This window comes from Tinamus guttatus, unplaced genomic scaffold (assembly GCF_059628265.1).
Source record: "Tinamus guttatus ecotype Peru unplaced genomic scaffold, ASM5962826v1 Tinamus_guttatus_pri_ptg000004l, whole genome shotgun sequence".
Taxonomy (NCBI): Eukaryota; Metazoa; Chordata; class Aves; order Tinamiformes; family Tinamidae; genus Tinamus; species Tinamus guttatus.
The window spans coordinates 7,162,186-7,179,210 of NW_028288538.1; the positions used below are offsets into that span (position 1 = coordinate 7,162,186).

Consider the following 17,025-nt stretch of genomic DNA (forward strand, 5'->3'; position numbering starts at 1 on the left):
AGGCAGTTGTACATATCCCCTCAATAATTTAAACTGACAGAGCTGTGCTGGACTCTGTATCAATCAAACCTCTTTGCTTAGGCAACATTCTTCTCAAAAAAGTATCCAGACTTCCTAATCTGGGCTACTGAATTTGTCAAACAGGAAATAATTCTAAAGGCTGGATAGAGAGCATCGAGTGGACAGTCCAAAGGACCACAACATGCTTTGCTGAAGCCATACCTGTGGGTCACACAGATCCTGCAACTATTGGTCTTACAAGAAAGTGTTTTTAGAAATATATAAATAAAAAAATAAGCTTCAGCTTCATCTCCTACACCGCTAACCAAAGTGGGCAATGATTGTTGTTCCTTGTTGTTCCTTCTTCCTGCTCACTCAGACCATGCCAAGCACACTTAGGAAACCACTGGTGCAAATGCCAAACAAGATTGTTTATCGTTAAAGACCCTGTACAACAGAAAATCTCACTCCAGCTACTCCAAGCATCTATCACCAGCTATAACAACTTCACAAAGCTTCTTCCTACCCTTATTTCCCCCTGATGCCTGCACACACATACACACACCCACTCCAGCTGCACGAAGCTTTCCAAGGGTTTCTTCTGCCTCCACCTGCTTTGTTCAAGGTGACATGAAGCCCCCAAACACATGCATTTAGGCTGTCAAGGAAGTGCTTATGCTACTCTACTGCCTCTGCCTTCATGCTTCCACACCTTCACCCATTCTCATCTTCAGCTGGAAGTTCTACATGGCAAGGGCTTTGTGTCTTTATCTGTACTGTAAAGCGCCATGCTACCTAAAACACTTTGCAGATAGTGATGGTATAGATGATAGGCTATATAGTTTGAGACATGCATCCAATAGGGGAGAGCTACAAGATGCTAAAGCAATCGGGGCTTTATGCACGAGCCAACAACACACTGACCTCTGAGAAAAAAATACACAGAAATAGATCCTGTGTAGAGCTCTAGAGTACTGAGTTAAAGATTTAAGGGTTCCCTATTAAGAATGGAAGACATTAAAGGACCTGAAATTATTATGAATTCACACAAGCAGCAGCTGGCTTAGAGAAATGAATAAATCTAAAGGCAAAACTTGGGCCAGTGAAGGCTAACAGGATTTTTGCTGTTGGTTGGCAAGTGACAGAGATTCATCTTCAGGGCACCGACTCGGGCAGCACACAGACCTTTCCACTCATCCAGGCCAGTGTCAGAGGGGTTGCTGCACCACAGGTCAGCACAGCAACTGTGCATCCAAACTAAGATACTGTTTGTGAAACGGCCTTCTACAAGCTGCACACTAATGGGTAAGTAAATGTCAGCGTGGTTTTGTCCAAATACTCTTTAAAAAATAAAAATACATCTGGCAAGAATCCAAAGATGCTACACGTCCTGTAGTACACGGCAGGGGAAGATTTAATCTACAGTAGTTAATATCACATTTTCTCCTTAAAAAAAAAAAAAAAAAAAAAAAAAAAAAATCACACACACACAGAGACTCATTCCATGTCAGTAGATTAACAAAAAGCTTGCCTGGGGTTTTGGGACAGGAATGCACCTAAGTGAGACTTCTTTCTCTGAAGCGCCCCTAAACTATAAGGCAGATTTTAGCTTCTCCAGTAGGATGCACTTCAGAGGTGACGTTTTTAGTATGACCTGATCACAGCAACTTTAGCAGAACTTAAATCGGCGCCTTTACCTACACATATCAAAAGATAGAAAGATACTTCCTTTTATCTTACAGTTTCTGCTTTAATGTGCCTGGGTGGAATACATCTGCTTTGCTGATGACAGGTTTTGGCACCTGCTGATAGCCCATTAGCTCCAGTACCATGTTAATAGACAGTTACAGCCAAGAAGCATTACTTGAACTCTTAAGAGAAGAGAATAAGCCCAAATCAGAAATGATGTTCCCAAATACATCAGTAGCATAGTAAATGCAGACAGAACAGAACCATAAGTGAAGACCATTTGTTTTATCATTAAGAGCTAAATGATAACATAAAAAAGGGAGGGAAGGGGAGGGATCTAAAATTCAGCTCTCCAGTAGCAGCACAAAGGAAGGGGATTGCTGCACACATTCAAAAGCTGAGTTAGGCCATACCTGATTTCAAACAATTTTGGTCACGATCCTTCTCATAAGAGAAGTCTATGAATAAACAGGAGATAGAAGAATTCATATTCTTTAAAGAGAAAATGATACAAAGGCCAGAACAGTTAAGCAAAGTTATACTAAAAAAATTAGCAATATTTTCTTAGTATTTTGCACCAAGGGGACACACCTGCAGCAGAATAGTTACAAAAGCTTTCCATTTCCCCAAAGGCAGAAACTCTTATTACCAGAGGCTGCTACTAATTTAATTCTGAGAGACTGCTCAAGAGCTCAGACATGTACCGTACATCTTTAAAGAATTTCTCTTCATATATTCATGCACACACGCATATGCACACAACTTGCATTTTCCTCAATTTCTTCCACACCTCAGCATAAGTCTATCTTTAAATTCAGTAAAATACGAAGGAAATATTAAAAAAAAAAGAGTCTAAGTGGATAGTGGAATCAAGATCATGAAGCATTTGAGCTATAAAAACAAATCACACTAAACTACTTTGAATACTTTCTCCTGATCAAATCACAAAATTAGTCAATGAAGGTTATAGAATATTTGATCTCAATAAAGTATTTGATGGCACCTCAGAAGAAAAAAATCTTGAAAAATTAATTCAAATTGGCTTGGCTATGAGTACTGTCACACAGCAACATTAATAACAACAGTAAATTTTATTTATGCAGCTCTTATCTGCTAGCACCATTCTAGGTGGCTCACAAAAATCTCCATTCGCAGTTCCACCATAAAGTGGTAGGTGGGTATGAATGCAAAGCTGGTTTTTTTGCAAGAAAAGGGTATTAATATGGCAACCAATATAAGTTTTATTTAATATCTTTACTGATTATTTGGAAATGGGAAAAAAGGCCACTGGGTTAACCAAACAGTTGCCACTCTGTCTACAAGCTGCCATTATAGAGGCAGGAAACGGGGTTCCCCGCTGCAAATATGGTCACGCTGGCACTGATGGGGTGACACCTCGTCTCTGCTATGAGGACGTTGGAAACAGACGCCTCGCTAACCTGCATAGGAAACTGCACAGATTCCCACTGGGGCCCCTTTTCCCAGATCAGGGGGATTGAGGGCCAGGACCAAACTGGAGTCGGGAAGGAAAGACAGGGGCTTTGGGTTGTAGGGACGTGGCAGGGGCTGAAGGAGCGTGAGGGCCTGGGCTGGCTGATGCCACATGAGCCCCACGTGGCACCGCGGGCCCCAGCAAGCAGCCCCCATCTGGCAGCCCTGGCCCCGTGTGGGACGCCCAGGCTAGGCACCCCTGTGGTGAGGAGAAGCGGAGGCCATCGGGAGGAAGGGAAGAGTGCTGGGGGCCGTTCCCCTCCGCCATTTCCTGCTGTGGAGGTTTTCAGTTTGCCAGGGACCAAGATGGATTTTTTGAGGGTCGCTTTGCTCTGCCTTCCCCAGGAGCCACCCTGCCAGCACAGAGAGGAAACCAAGGCCCAGAGAAAACAGCAGAGGTTGACACGCCAAACCCTGCAGCACGGCTGCGCTGGCAGGAGGCCTCGAGACCGCGGCCGAGGCACCTTGCGGCCGCCGATCCCCACAGAGCAACCTGAGGCAACAGCCATCCACAATGGGTGAAACCCAGCAGATCCTGGGATATCTCCTGGGTCCTCAGGCTCTCCTCAGACCCATATCTCTGCTCCATGAGAAACGTTCCTCAAGGAAACATTTCAAGCCCAAGGACAGCAGCGCTTTTACCTGCCTCTCCCCGTGCCGGCTCCACTTAGCGTAATGATTATTAAGTCCTGTCAGCAGCTATGAAACCAATGGATGCAGCTCCACAGGCAAGCGCTCCGAAAGCTGCTGAGACACCCGTGCTTACAGGTTTTCGTTATCCATCTGGAAAATTGCGGATGTCACAAGAGCTTTTAGAGCATCAAAATGAAATCGTCTTGTCAGCAACAAAAGGGACAGTTTCTTTACTCCGATGCCGGCAGCTGTCGCGCTGCCGCAGGCTTTTGTGCGAGCGGCAGACGCGGCGCTGTGTCAAGACACAGACACGGCGCGCGCTGGGGAGCCTCTGCCCGCGCCGCGCTACCCAGCACCGGCACCTCCGTCTGCACCACGCTCATTTTACAGCCAAGGAAAAAAAAAACGGGGTGAAAAGCAGCACTAGCTTTCCCCTTCAATCCCAATCTTCAGCCTTTTCTTCTGACTCTCAGTTGCATCAAGTCAAGTCTAGGAAAAGTTGCCATTTTGCTGAGGTGGATAAATCACACCTGGGGATAGAGGGCAACAAATGGTACAGGCTCCCCCATTCCAACCCTTGGTTCAGGTTGAATGAGAAGCAATCTAAATAACTTTTAATCTAAAAATCTGGGTAGAGTCATCCACACTTTGGCTGCCATAATTGTATTTTTTCATTCCTTGTTTTTGTAGCTGACACAGCACTTTGGCTCAGGTGACAAAGGCAGACCAGGCAAAAGAACCTTCCTGAGGGTGGTTGTTCTCCATAGGACTCTGGATAAAAATGTCTTCTCCTTTTTCTGCAGGCAAGGCCTCTTTCAGGTCACAACGTGAAGGCTTTCAGCAAGATCACAGGGTATCCAGAAAAGCCACCAAAGCACCTGCTGACACCAATGCATGTAGGATGCTGGGCTGCAGTGTAACAGTCTTGACATGAAATACCTTCCTTCCAGTAAAAGTTAAGTCCTATTGAGGTGAAACAAAGCAAAAGAAGGAAAAACTGTTTTGCTGCTAATAGAGAGGGACACAGGGAGAAAATGCCAAGAGACACAGGACAGCTGTGAGCAGTAACTCCACGTCTTCTTGTGGTGCCAAGTCTGAGTTGCAGGGAGCAAATCTTCTTGCAAAAGTGCCTGCACATGGAGCAAATCAGTTTGACAGCTGGCAACTGTGCTGGGCAAGATCTTGTGGGTGCACTGGGCTTCGTAAGTGGCACATGCCAGATTTACTTGGGGCTCCCAATGCTTTCTGTTGGCAAGCAGCAGGACCTCATATGCAGAGCCCAAAGGCAGATCCTTGGCAAATTTAAGTGGCCACAAGCAACAACATCTCCTGGCTCTCTTTTCAGAAAGACAAGCCAAGCTCAAGGGGAAACAATATCCCATCTTCCTTCATTAACCAGGGTCCAGACATCAACTGGAGACCAAATCAGAAATGGAATTATGACCCCTGCCCAAACACGACATTAGAATCCAAATGTAATTTTTTTCCTACTGTGCACAAAATACTGCCAAAGCACCTGCCTTTGTTTACAAGGCTAGACATTATCTCCGGGTCCATTAATTTTTAATAGCAGAGTTGTAGATAGAAATGAGGTGTCTGAGTATCACATAGGGTTCTGCATTGTTCACATCTTCATCATTAAAGATGCTAAATACTGGTGCTGCTGCTAGAGTTTCTTGAGACTCTCCAGGATACATGAAGGCTTATTATTCCATGACAAAAGACAGACGTTAGAGATGGAACAAGCCTGTTATACCACTCCATGCCCACTGTCCTCTACAATTTGGTTCATCAGTGCTTTCGTCAGTTGAAGTTTAAGTAGCCCGAATGACAGCTCCTATCCCTTTGCTTGGGAGGCTATCTTTGAATTTCTTGGCACTCCTTTAAGCACATTCAGCCCACGTACAAACAAGCAACATCCTTTTCTTCCTCCTCTATATTTCCCTTCAGAACTCTCCAGTGCATCCTCTGGCAATCCTGCATTTACGTTGCACTCACCTCACCAATTAGCTTCAACCAAGAGCTAGGCTCTCCTACCCCTTGGCTAAAGGAAAGAACGCTGGATCTCAGCAGCCCTGGCTAAACAAGGCATAAATCAACAAGGATCCTACAGCAAGTCACGACAAGGAAGAGGTGGAGAAGTCATCGGGGCATCCTCCCTGAGGAACATTTATCAGCATTAGCAGAAACAAAATCTTTTTCAAAGAATAATTGGACAACCGCAGTACAAACAAATTACAATTAAAATAAAGCCCTTTGCTTCTTCCCACAATATCTTGCACCTTATTAAAGCCACATCAAAGTTGACACTTAGTTGCCTGGTGGTCGGCCACCTTCAGAGAGGCATTGAAGACTGCATGGGAAGTAGGGCCTGAGGACACAATCTCTTCATCAGATTAGTTGTATTAGTAAGAGGGGGAAAAAAATGTTTATCCTGCTCCTATCTGTGATACTTATTCTGTAGATAAACAGAATTATTCACGTTCTGTGTTGTCAATCCAGCATCTTTCACTAAGGGAAAACCGCTTGAAGACAGACAGACGCTGCAGAACTCCAAGCAGTATCCCAGGCTCAAACCAGAGGCAGGGAGCAGCCAAGCAGGAAGAGTGCAGCCGCAGAGATGAAACATTCGGAGGACTAACACCTTCCTCGTGGTCCCTGGTGAAGGCTGCTGTGCTGATTGAAGCTAAGTAGCCTTGAATTTCACAGCTGTGGAAGCGATAGATGTGAATGACTGAACAAAAATCCAGCATGCCTCAGTTGCTTCTGCATCAGCGTGGATAGAAGGAGCCTTCCCAGTTCTCCAACATAAGGGGAGTGCAGCGTTGTTCTACTTCTAATCCTCTCTCTGGAACTGGATGGCAAGTTTGTGCCCACGCTGTACTTGAAAATAGAAGCCTAGCACAGTACCACATGTGGCAAGGTCATCATCTCCTGCTGGTGCTCACTGAGCCAGTGTGTCCTCCAGTCCTGCAGCTCCAGCCTGCTGCCATTTATTCACAATTTACTGGGTAAAAAGCATCGAGAGCCTGGAACTGAGAAGTCTTTAAAAATGGAAAGGAAAACCTGGAGATTTTTTACCAGCTCAACTGCAAGTTTACATCACACTACATCACAAATAAGTTGTGTCACTTGTGTGGCTTTTGACACGCTCCCTCTAACACGCAAACCACTCGTGGGACTCAGCAATGACAGAACTGCTAAGGAAAGGCTGCCCTGTACAAACGCAACAGCAGCCTGCTCCTGTTGGGCTCCTGCTGTGTGACCAGTGCCCTCCAGGCCAAAAAGCAACTGAAATTAGAGCAAATGATGCACATGTGAGTGAGGAAGATGAGGAGAGGGTGGGAGGTCACGAGCACAGAGTAAAAACCCATAGGAACTCTACATGGAGGAAGCTTGGTGCAACCCAGGTCAGATAAAAACTACTGATCTGACATTTTTCAAAGGCCTTTAGTAATTTCCTCAAATACACATTTATGCTTTGTAAAAAAAAAAAAAAAAAAAAAAAAAAGTTGTAATGGATGCTAGTAAAATGCACTGAACAGTTATTGTCATTTCCTTTATGAATAACTTATTAATGCTTCTGGGAGAGAGAAAATATTTTATTTATAGATCTAAACAGTCACAGATCTCCTGCTGACCCTTTCTTTTGCAAGTTGCTTGAGGCATCTCTCCAGTTCCCTCCAAGGATGGTTCCTTGTCCCTTTTGGGGGCAACAACAACAACAGGGACCTGGCACAAGGCAAACAAGGCTGGGATAAACTGGCTGTACTCTGATCTGGGTTGGATACTCTCAATTTTGCATGACAGCTGGACTACAACAGCACCCTGCCACCTTTTGAAGGTCTTCACTGTAACAACAAAGCTGGAAACAAAGGAGATGGGATGTGAGCATTAACGGCTAATGGCACAGCAGAAGACACAGAAGTTTTTGCCTTGTTCAGCACCCTAGATGGATCTCCTGAAGGTTTCTCATGAGCCCAATTCCACAAAGCTGCACTATGGTCTTCCCCTGCTGCACCAGTTAAGGACTGTATGCTTAATGGAGGGCTGGGCACCTGAATTCACAGAATTGTTTGCCTTATCACCTTGAAACCACTACAAAAATAAATAGCACAAACAATTCCAGCAGAGTATAAACAGGCATTTACAGAAGGAAGCCCCAGTGAGACCCCATACCCTTTCAATCTACTTCCCAGGCAAATAAAACCAAGTAATACCGAGCACATGAAGTACTTCTAGGGGCTTTTCAATCAAACAGAAAGATACCAGCCAGGAAAGGCCTTGACCTCAATGCCAGGGCTCGCTCTGCCTGCTGGTTTCGAGGGCATGGGAAGGAGTTTGGTCCCTCGGCACTGTACCATGGGAGACCTGCACGTTACAGGAGCAGCTTCAAAGAACTCCAGAGCAGCCACCTCTCTGCCAGGGCCTTAGGACTGCTCAGTGCACATCCCTGAACCGCCACGCTTAGGCGGGTAACTCTCCTCTTGCCGTGGCAAGACTGGATGATACTGCTTTGCCCTCCCTTTCTTCCTGCTCCTGCGACGTGACACAATCCCAGGAGGAAGAAATGAAAGGGCCTCAAACACAGATTTCTCCTGAGCAACTAACCCTGAAGATACAGCCTCTCCAAGCTGCACATCGTTTCTTTCATTCCTATCCAGTTGCAAATGGATAATCTGGGAAAAAACAACTAGCACATTATTGTAGCCAGACTTGGCCAAGACAACATATATCAGAGTTAAGCCGCATCTGAAAAGCGGGTCATCTCTCTTGTATGTTTTCCCCCTTTAAAGCTGCAGTGATAATCGCATGATGAAGGAGAAAAACAAAAAAGAGAAACAAAAAACAAATCAACACAACCCAGAAGCCAAGCATCTGAGATATCTTTGCAGGAGCTGGTCCCCTTGAATCAGAACCCTGGAATTGTTCTGCAATCGACTCAGCGGACAGTTACCATCTGTTTATGGAAAAAAATGTTAATAACCCCCAATCATAATCAAATAGGCAACCACTTTACTTTAAGTACCTATTAACTAATGCTAAATTACAATGGAACAGCTCTGCAAGTACTTCTGACATTCACATGCGCATCAGCAGCACCAGCACACTGATCAGGGCTATTACAACAAATACCAAATGAATTGATAGTGATGTGATTCCTAAAACATTACAGAAAGCGTGGGCATATTTACTGCTCTCTTCCTTCACTCCCCCACCTCCTTGTTGATTCTGCCTATTCAGAAAGAAAATACAGATATGTATTTGCACAGACATGCACAACACCCACCAAGAGCAGAGCCCGTGGAAGCTCGTTCCCATGGGTTCCACTTGGTGTCCTAGGCTGAGCTTCCCTGCACATTCTCTGACACCCAGCAAGGCTCAAGGCATTTGCACTAGGGACCATTTACCAGAGTTGTCACCCCCTGGTTATCTCCCTAACTCTCACGGTGCCCATAAAAAACCCAGCACCTCAAGTCCTCCCTCCTCTCCTCTGGCTGGAAGGGGCCAGCAGATCCAAAGGCTGCTGCAGAGAGGGAGGGAAAGGGGCGATGTACGCACACACACTTGCACACGAACACCCACTTTATTCCTTCACAAAACCAGATTAAAAAGCAATGGATTCTTAGAAGATGTAACTAAGTCTGAGCTATTAGCTGGCACTGCCTCCACCTGCAGAAGAAACCTCATTTAGAGGATGTAAATAGTTTTTAATCTCAGAGTCCAGAAAACAGTTCATCTCAGCAAAACGACAAGTACTTTGTCCCTAAATTCTCTCTAGCATCTTTCTCTCCACAGCTTTGCAAACTCTTTTTTCATTGTGCAGCACAAGGAATACATCACACAAATATGCATGAGCATGACTTCTTTATCCCAAGACACTTGCAAACATAACAGAAAACAGGCCAAAGGAGCATATATTGTACTCCATCAAGCTGAGCATTTATATAGCCTCCATCACTGTGCCACCCATCCAAACACTTTGTTAGTCCCAGGATTTGTGTGTCCTTATTGTTTTATGAAATTTCATTTTTGTTAGCCCCATGACTTCTGTGCAAATTTTTATTATATTATGAAATTTCATTTCCTGTCATCTGCTGGGACTATATTTTGATGGGAAGACTTGGGTTTACAAGTCTGACCCCAAAAGGGTGTCAGGGACTCCATTCCCCAGTGGGCAGTCAGGAGATTGGGACACAGAGCCCCACATCTAAGTAGGTGACAACTGAGCAGAGGATGCAGCACTTCTTGCTTCCAGGCTGTCCATTCTAACTCTAAAATTCACTCCCCTCAGAGAGAGACATAAACTGAAAGGCCCCAGCTCCCAAATCCTTGCTCTGCCAGATCATGTTCCCCTTTCTGCACTAATAGCTAATAGGTTTCAAAAGCATCTCAGTTCTCCTCTGGCTGGAGGAGCCCCTAGCAAATGGTTACCGCGCATATCTGAGACTTGGATTTTTCTTAGTTTTTGTATTCCCTTTTCAGGGCTATTTCCCCTCCACTGCCTCTGTATTGTCCATGCAACGCTCCATTTCACAGAGGTGCTTTGTTTGCCCTTGTCCTTCTACCTCCAGCACCCCGGGTCCGCTGATCCCGCAGCCCCAACAGCTGCCCATAGCCGCTTCAGCCACCTCTGTATCCCCCAGCCACATGAGCCAAAGTCAAAAGAAAGCCAGAAAGGGGATCTGACATCTGTGATCCCATGTTAATGAATGCCCTCTCTGGAGGAAGCAAGGGGAGGCAATGAGGATGGCACACTGCCAGCCTCCACAAGCTTAGCCCAATGACGCCAGTGAGCCGGGAACACAGCACGTTAGAGGCCGCTCAACAAGGAGCTTTTGTTGATGCCTCTGCTGCGGTCCGTCCATTGTGCGCTCGGCAGGGCAGGCATTTCACAGCTTTGCTGTTGGCTGTATCAGTAGCCGGGTCGTAACCAGGCTGGCAGCTCTGGCAGGGCTCCCGTGCGAGTGTCCGAGGAGCTGCCACCAGGCGGGGGGACCGCGTGGGCCCACGCTGTGCAGACCTGCTCCAGCACACGCGCCTCCAAAAGCCCCTGGACACCAGGAGCGCCTTTGCAGTGGGGGTATTGCCCCCTTTGCACCCATTATCCCACTTGTACAGACTGACCAACAACCCAGACTGCCTCAGGGGCCCCTTCCAGACCAACCCAATTTCCAGCCTTCCCAACCCAAGTGCACCCTTCTTTCTCTAGGAGATAAACTTCCCGATTAACTACTGGGGGATACAGGAGGAAAGAGCGAAGTGCTTTGCTTTGGATAACACATGTAACATGAGCACACAATGTTCTGTGTCTGTGACAAAAACAACAGGAAAAAACCTGCTCTTATAGTCCTGCCAAGCTGAGATTTCAACAACAAGCAGCAATGTATCAGCTGGCTATGAACAGTTCCTGATTCAGGGAATGGGGCACTTTCCCAAAAAGACTCAGGGTTTGGACCTTTTTCTTAGTAAACAATAACATGTTGAGTGCCATACAGGATGGCTCTTGCCCAAGAATTAAATGATAGCGGGTGACCCAGAGGAAAGCACAAGCTCAAAGGAGATGTGGGGCTGGTTGCCAGTTATGTTGCATCTAGTATATAGGAACAGAACAAAGCAGAACTTCTATATGAACCCGAGGGGAGGAAATCAGAATCGCTAAGTAAAATGACTTGATGATTTGGACAAGGGCATCATTTCATGGGCTGGGAGAGGAAAAAGAACAACAGACCATTAGCAAAGTGAAATGGGAGACACAAAGGGAAAGAGCCATCCAACAAGCATAGGGCAAACAAAAGTTTGAAAGTATAATTGCCATGCTGGGACCATCTGCAACAGCTCAGCTGAGACCCTGAAGGAATCTAAGGAGAAAGATGGGCTCTGGGTTAAAAGGCCTGTAAAGGAGCTAAGGAGAAGAAATCAGAAGCTGCATTTCAAAATAGTGGAGAGGACTGAGATATTCCCTGAGGAGGCCAGAAGCAGAGGAGCTGTAGCTGCCAGGGCAGGCCATGGTCAGGGTACCGGTAAGCACCTTGGTCACTGCTTGAGGATGGAAGAGTTGCATTCATGTTGTGGATGCAGAAGCAGCAAGGTTTGGCAGCAAGCCTGAAACAGGGAAGGGAGATACAGCTAAAGATGTCAAGTCTCGTACCACAGCAACTGGCATTGGCACTATGGCAAAATAAAAAAGCAGAAGGGACACAGGGCAAAGCAGAATGCTCAGAGCTGCTTCTCTGCACCAGCGAGAGGCAGTTAAGGCCATGCAGGGCACGACAGCCTGTGTGGAACAGAGCTCAGGGAGGATAAGCAGTCAAAGCACAGAGGGGAAGACCTGCTGGACACTGCAGGAAGACGGGTCAGTGGCAACAGGGGACACCACAGTGCAATTTTTGCTAAGGCCAGGCAGGAAGCCGGGCAAGCGAGGGGAGCCGCTGGCGCTGCAGGCGCGCGAGCAGCAGCGCGTCCGCACCGGCCCGTCCATTCGCCCGCCGACGCCGCGGGGACGCAGCGGCCATCACTGCTGAGAGCCACCCGCGCTGCTGCCTCCGAGACTCGTGCCTGGCTAAAGCCAGAGACATCTTCCTCGATTTTAAAGATTAAATACATCTCTGCCAACTCTGTCTCCCTGACCAATATTGCAGATAAAACTTCTAGAAACCCCGCAGAGCTATTGTTTAATATCATAGCTGGAAGATATATAGCACAGCAAAGAGAAAAGAAGGCTTTTCTATTTAAATGCTTTTGCCTCTCAAAACCAGGACCCACCACTGCACACCTCTGGTTCTCGGGAACTCAGAATATCCACTAACATGCTTATTGGAACCCCTCTAAAAATATATACATCTGTTCACCAAGACTGGCTACTTGCATAATGGTTATTTTTCTTTGATTCTCCCACTAGAGTCAAAAAATTACTTTTCTTTTTTGTATTTATATCTCCAAGTCCCATCAGTGGCAAATGCCCAATCACTTTGCAAGTGTTCTCTGACAAATCCCACCAGAAGGCCTGTAACATCATCCCAATTTTACAGTTGGGGAAATTAAAGCAGAGACAGAGGTTAAGACAACTAATTGCCTACGGACACAAAGTGAGTCAGTAGAGCTGGGAATTGATCCCAGGAACCGTATCTTCCATTCTTGTGCTCCACCCACCAGTCAGCACACCCTTCCAGATGGTTCCTATCATTGGACATATGGACTAAATATTGCTAAGTTGGTGTAGAAGATTTGCTATTTAATTTAAAGTCTTGTCTTCCATCTTCATAGGACGTATAGGGAAAACTCTAGCCAGAATCCCACCTGCAGCCACTCAGGAAATGTCTCTAAAGCAAAGATCTAAACAAGCAAAACAAATTTCCCAAATCCATCAACTCACCCTACAACTCAGTCCCTAACAAGGCCAGGAAATAGGCTGCAACTCGTGAGCCTCTGAAAAACTGTTTCCCAAAGCCAGTCTTCAGCACGGTGCAGGCATAAACCACCAGGTAGGCTGGAAACTACTTTGTCACGTGAAGTCTTTTCCTTCAGCCTTCACTGCTCACCACCAGTGCCCCCAAACTAGAGATACCAGCAGAGGCACCCAAAGCCAGTGACACACACTAGGTCACTTCCTCTGGACATTAGCTCCAGCACAAGCCCCCATAAAACCATCACTGGTGCTGGGACCCCAAAGAGACCAGCTCTACATGGCAAATATCAGATCCCTTCTCCCTTGTTTATCACCACCCAAACCATCTGAAATGGCTCAAGTGGATGGGATGAAGCAGAGGAGGAAACTTTCCAATAGAGATACAGCAGACCATCCACACCACTAAAAGATCTGCCAGCTCTCCCAGCCCAGACTTTACAAACGCAAAGTAGCATCTCATCCTCATCCACAGAGGAGCTCGGATGCAACGTGCCTGCCTTTCCAACAGAAAACAAAGCTATTTCATAGCTTCCTCAGCCTCTGCAGCCAGTGCACCATAAAGAGAAAATCATCTATCATCAGGCCCACAAAAAAGCTCCAAGCATGTACTCTCCCGAGTGCAGTCACCTCAACGCATGGCCAGAGAAGCAGGCTCAAAGCTCTTCTGGAGGAAAACTGTGGGTGCAGTTTTATGCACTGACAAGGAAATACACTGCCCATCATTAACATGCACACAAGCTTCTTCCCACATTAACCTTAACACATGCAGCTCAGAACCTCCAGCCCCCTATCTCCGTTGTTCTCTGACCAATAAAACGGAGGAAGGCTGGACAACATTTCTTCAGAAGGTTTTGCACCAACACCAACAACATAGGAATAAAATCATAACACCTTTCCATGTGTGCTATAAGAGCTGGGCAATCCGGGAGGAGCCTCCTGCTTGAGGAAAGCAACTGCACGTACCTTTCATCCCAAACTTGGACCGCCGGCCATACTTGTTGATCATAATAAAGAGGACCACCAAGAGGACACAGGCAAAAGCTGCCAGCCCAACCGCTATGGAAACCTGAAAGGAACAAAACTGAGAGTCAAGGCAGAGGAATTTAGAAGTCTAGATTGGAAGTGTAGGCACCTCCTGGCTCAGTCACCCTTCTGGAGACTCATACCACCTGCTGTGGCCACATGGGTACCAGCACTGGAGAAAAACGCAAGCGAAAGCAAAGAGCTTTGGAACATCTCAGAAGCTTCATGGGAAGCTTCCACTACTGCCAGGTTTGACACCTCTCCATCAACAGCTCCGTTCGGGCAGCACTTCCACACACGCCTGCGGAGGGAGAGGACCTCGGCTCCCCCGGCTTCCTGAACGCCTGGCCCTCCCCGCACCTGTGGCATCAGCATCTTCCCTTTGTGATATCACCCGCCGTGCCGCGATGCCACAGCAGAGGGGCTCTGCCGAGATACCGGGAACCACCAGGACCAACAGATTTTATTTTATTACTATGTTTTTTTTAATACAAAAAGCATTCCTGTCTCCATCCAAACACACCTCAGGGAAAAAAATGAGACAAAGTAACACAAGAAAAAGAAAACAGACGAAGTGAAACAGAACTATTCTCCACTCCTCCCCAAATATTTGTTTTTTCTAGAGTCTCCCAACAGCTCTCAATTTATAAATATTTACTTCTAAAAATTAAAATAATACAACAGCATCCAAAGTCCTTCACTGGAACTATGTCAATGTATGAGCATAGAAAAGAAACTCTTACTGCCCTAAAGGGTTTACTGTCCAAACTTTATTTTAATATTTTTTGATATTTATTCCTTCAAGCCTTTACTCAAGATACTTTTGCTGCACTGGCGTAGACAATTTCTTTGGTGTTTGGCCAATACTTCTCCTGTACTAGGTGTTGTGTTGCATTTAGACCTGGGGTGTTTTTTGTTTTTGTTTTTTTTCATTTTTATTTTTTTAATACAAACTGTGTTTTGTTATTACTGAAAATATATAATTTAACAAAAAAGCCATTTCATTTTTAGAATATTTTTTCCTGCTTTTGATTTTTGGCTATATTATTTAATCTTTTTATTTTACCATATGCTATTTTCATCCTCAGCTTATTTTCTGTGTTGCATATTTAATAATCAGTGCGCATTATTACTAGAGCCTCACTTTCAAGGCTTTCATTTCAACCATAAGAGAATTTCAGCTGCATGAAAATTGAACCCAGCATAGACTGAGTTTTGTTCATTCTGTTACCATTGATTGGGTTTTTAAGTTCCCAAGTTCCCCAAGCTTTCACAAAATTAGAGTAATTACATAACATGCTAACTTTCCTCCAGTAGTTGTACACCCAATATATATTTTTTCATCTATCTGGAACCTGCCAATGAAAGAAATGTGGAGATTCGGTAAGCCCTGAGATCTGGAGAGGCTTCCTTTCCTTTTTCATGTGTGGCATGACCTGCAGAGCAGGCGAGAAGGAAACCTGGCATCAACAAAATGAACCCAGCTAAATCTGTGGCCCTCACAGGGCTAAACTTAACCGTTCAGTATTTCCATGAAACATGCAATTGCCTGCTTGTTTGTTTGTTCTCTGGGTGCTGCTTTTTCTAGAGGGAGAATTTCTGACCCTGCCAGCAGCAGCTTCACAGGATGTGTTATTTCAAAGGGCTGCCTAGTTCTGCATTGCAAACCCAAGAGGCTCACATGATTCATGTCAGTATTTTGCTTGCCTGCTGCAAGCCACAAAATCCTTCTGATTCTTGGCTGTCTTGTATCAAAGGAAGAGATTTTACCTGAAAAAAGTCTCCACACAGCAAGAGTAGAGCTACCACTAACAAGAAACACATACAGAATAGTTTTGTAAAGACGACAGGACTCACCCCAAAAGTGTCCTCCTCTGGTTTGTGGGTGACAGTGATCGGTGGCGTGGGACTCACTTCATAATCACCAACTGAAACCAAAACACCAGAGACACAACGTTCAACGCACACCCCCCAGGGCTCGCAAGGCACCAGCACATCCCCACGGGCACTGCCCTACCCAACAAGATCCTATTCACCCCTAGAAGCAGCAGCTTATGGTTTCGGAAGACAAAAGCCTCCCCTAGTATTTTGTTCACGCATGGAAACCCAGAGAAGAAGGCACTTACTTGAGACAAAGTTATCCGTACTCTCTGTGGAAAGGACAAACAGAAGCAAAACAGTTAGGGACACGCCAAAGTGTGGGTTCACCACCCATTCCAGCCACACACCACCACCATGTGAGCCCAGAAGAAACCCAAAACATTCCATAATTTCTCCTGCTTGACAATTGTAACTGGAGATCTCTCCATGATGTGCCAGCAGGCTGTGCTGGAGGTGGTCATCAAGAGGACATTTACTGCTGGATGGGGCCTTGGCCTAAAAGAGGAGGAGGAAGATGTTGCAAGGCCAAAATACTATGCTGAACAATTCCACTTTCATGAGTGCTAATACCAAGAAGGCAGCAGGGTCCCGAGGATGCCAGCCTCGTGGCCTGCTCTGTGCTCGTGCTCAGCTCTTGGCTCACCCTTTCCTCTCCCCAAGAGCCCTGCTCGCTTTCACACCTGCCCTGGTCCTCTAGCAGCCAGTGGAAGAGCTGGATGTGAATGGTTCCATTCCCAGCTGGGAGTCTTCCTTCAACTCCTCCAGAAAAGCGTGCCAGACACCTGGGGCCAGCAAGGGAGAAGTTTTAGGAGCAGTGAGGATGGAAGTAGAGGGGAAAGAAGCAAGTTTTGCCTTGCACAACAGCCCTCACCTCAGCATAAAGCCTTAGAGGGACAAGG

At 46.0% G+C, this 17,025-nt stretch overlaps 1 protein-coding gene across 3 annotated transcripts in view; it reads right to left on the minus strand.

Moving 5' to 3' along the window:
• NTRK3 (neurotrophic receptor tyrosine kinase 3) overlaps positions 1 to 17,025 on the minus strand; it is a 210,731-nt gene that overhangs the window by 119,785 nt on the left and 73,921 nt on the right. For all 3 annotated transcript variants that reach the window (XM_088539262.1, XM_088539201.1, XM_088539327.1), the window contains exons 9-11: positions 16,372 to 16,395; positions 16,103 to 16,173; positions 14,186 to 14,288 (exon numbers count right to left, since the gene is read on the minus strand). In XM_088539262.1, coding sequence (XP_088395388.1) covers positions 14,186 to 14,288; positions 16,103 to 16,173; positions 16,372 to 16,395 — 198 coding nt within the window. The remainder of the gene's footprint in view (positions 1 to 14,185; positions 14,289 to 16,102; positions 16,174 to 16,371; positions 16,396 to 17,025) is intronic.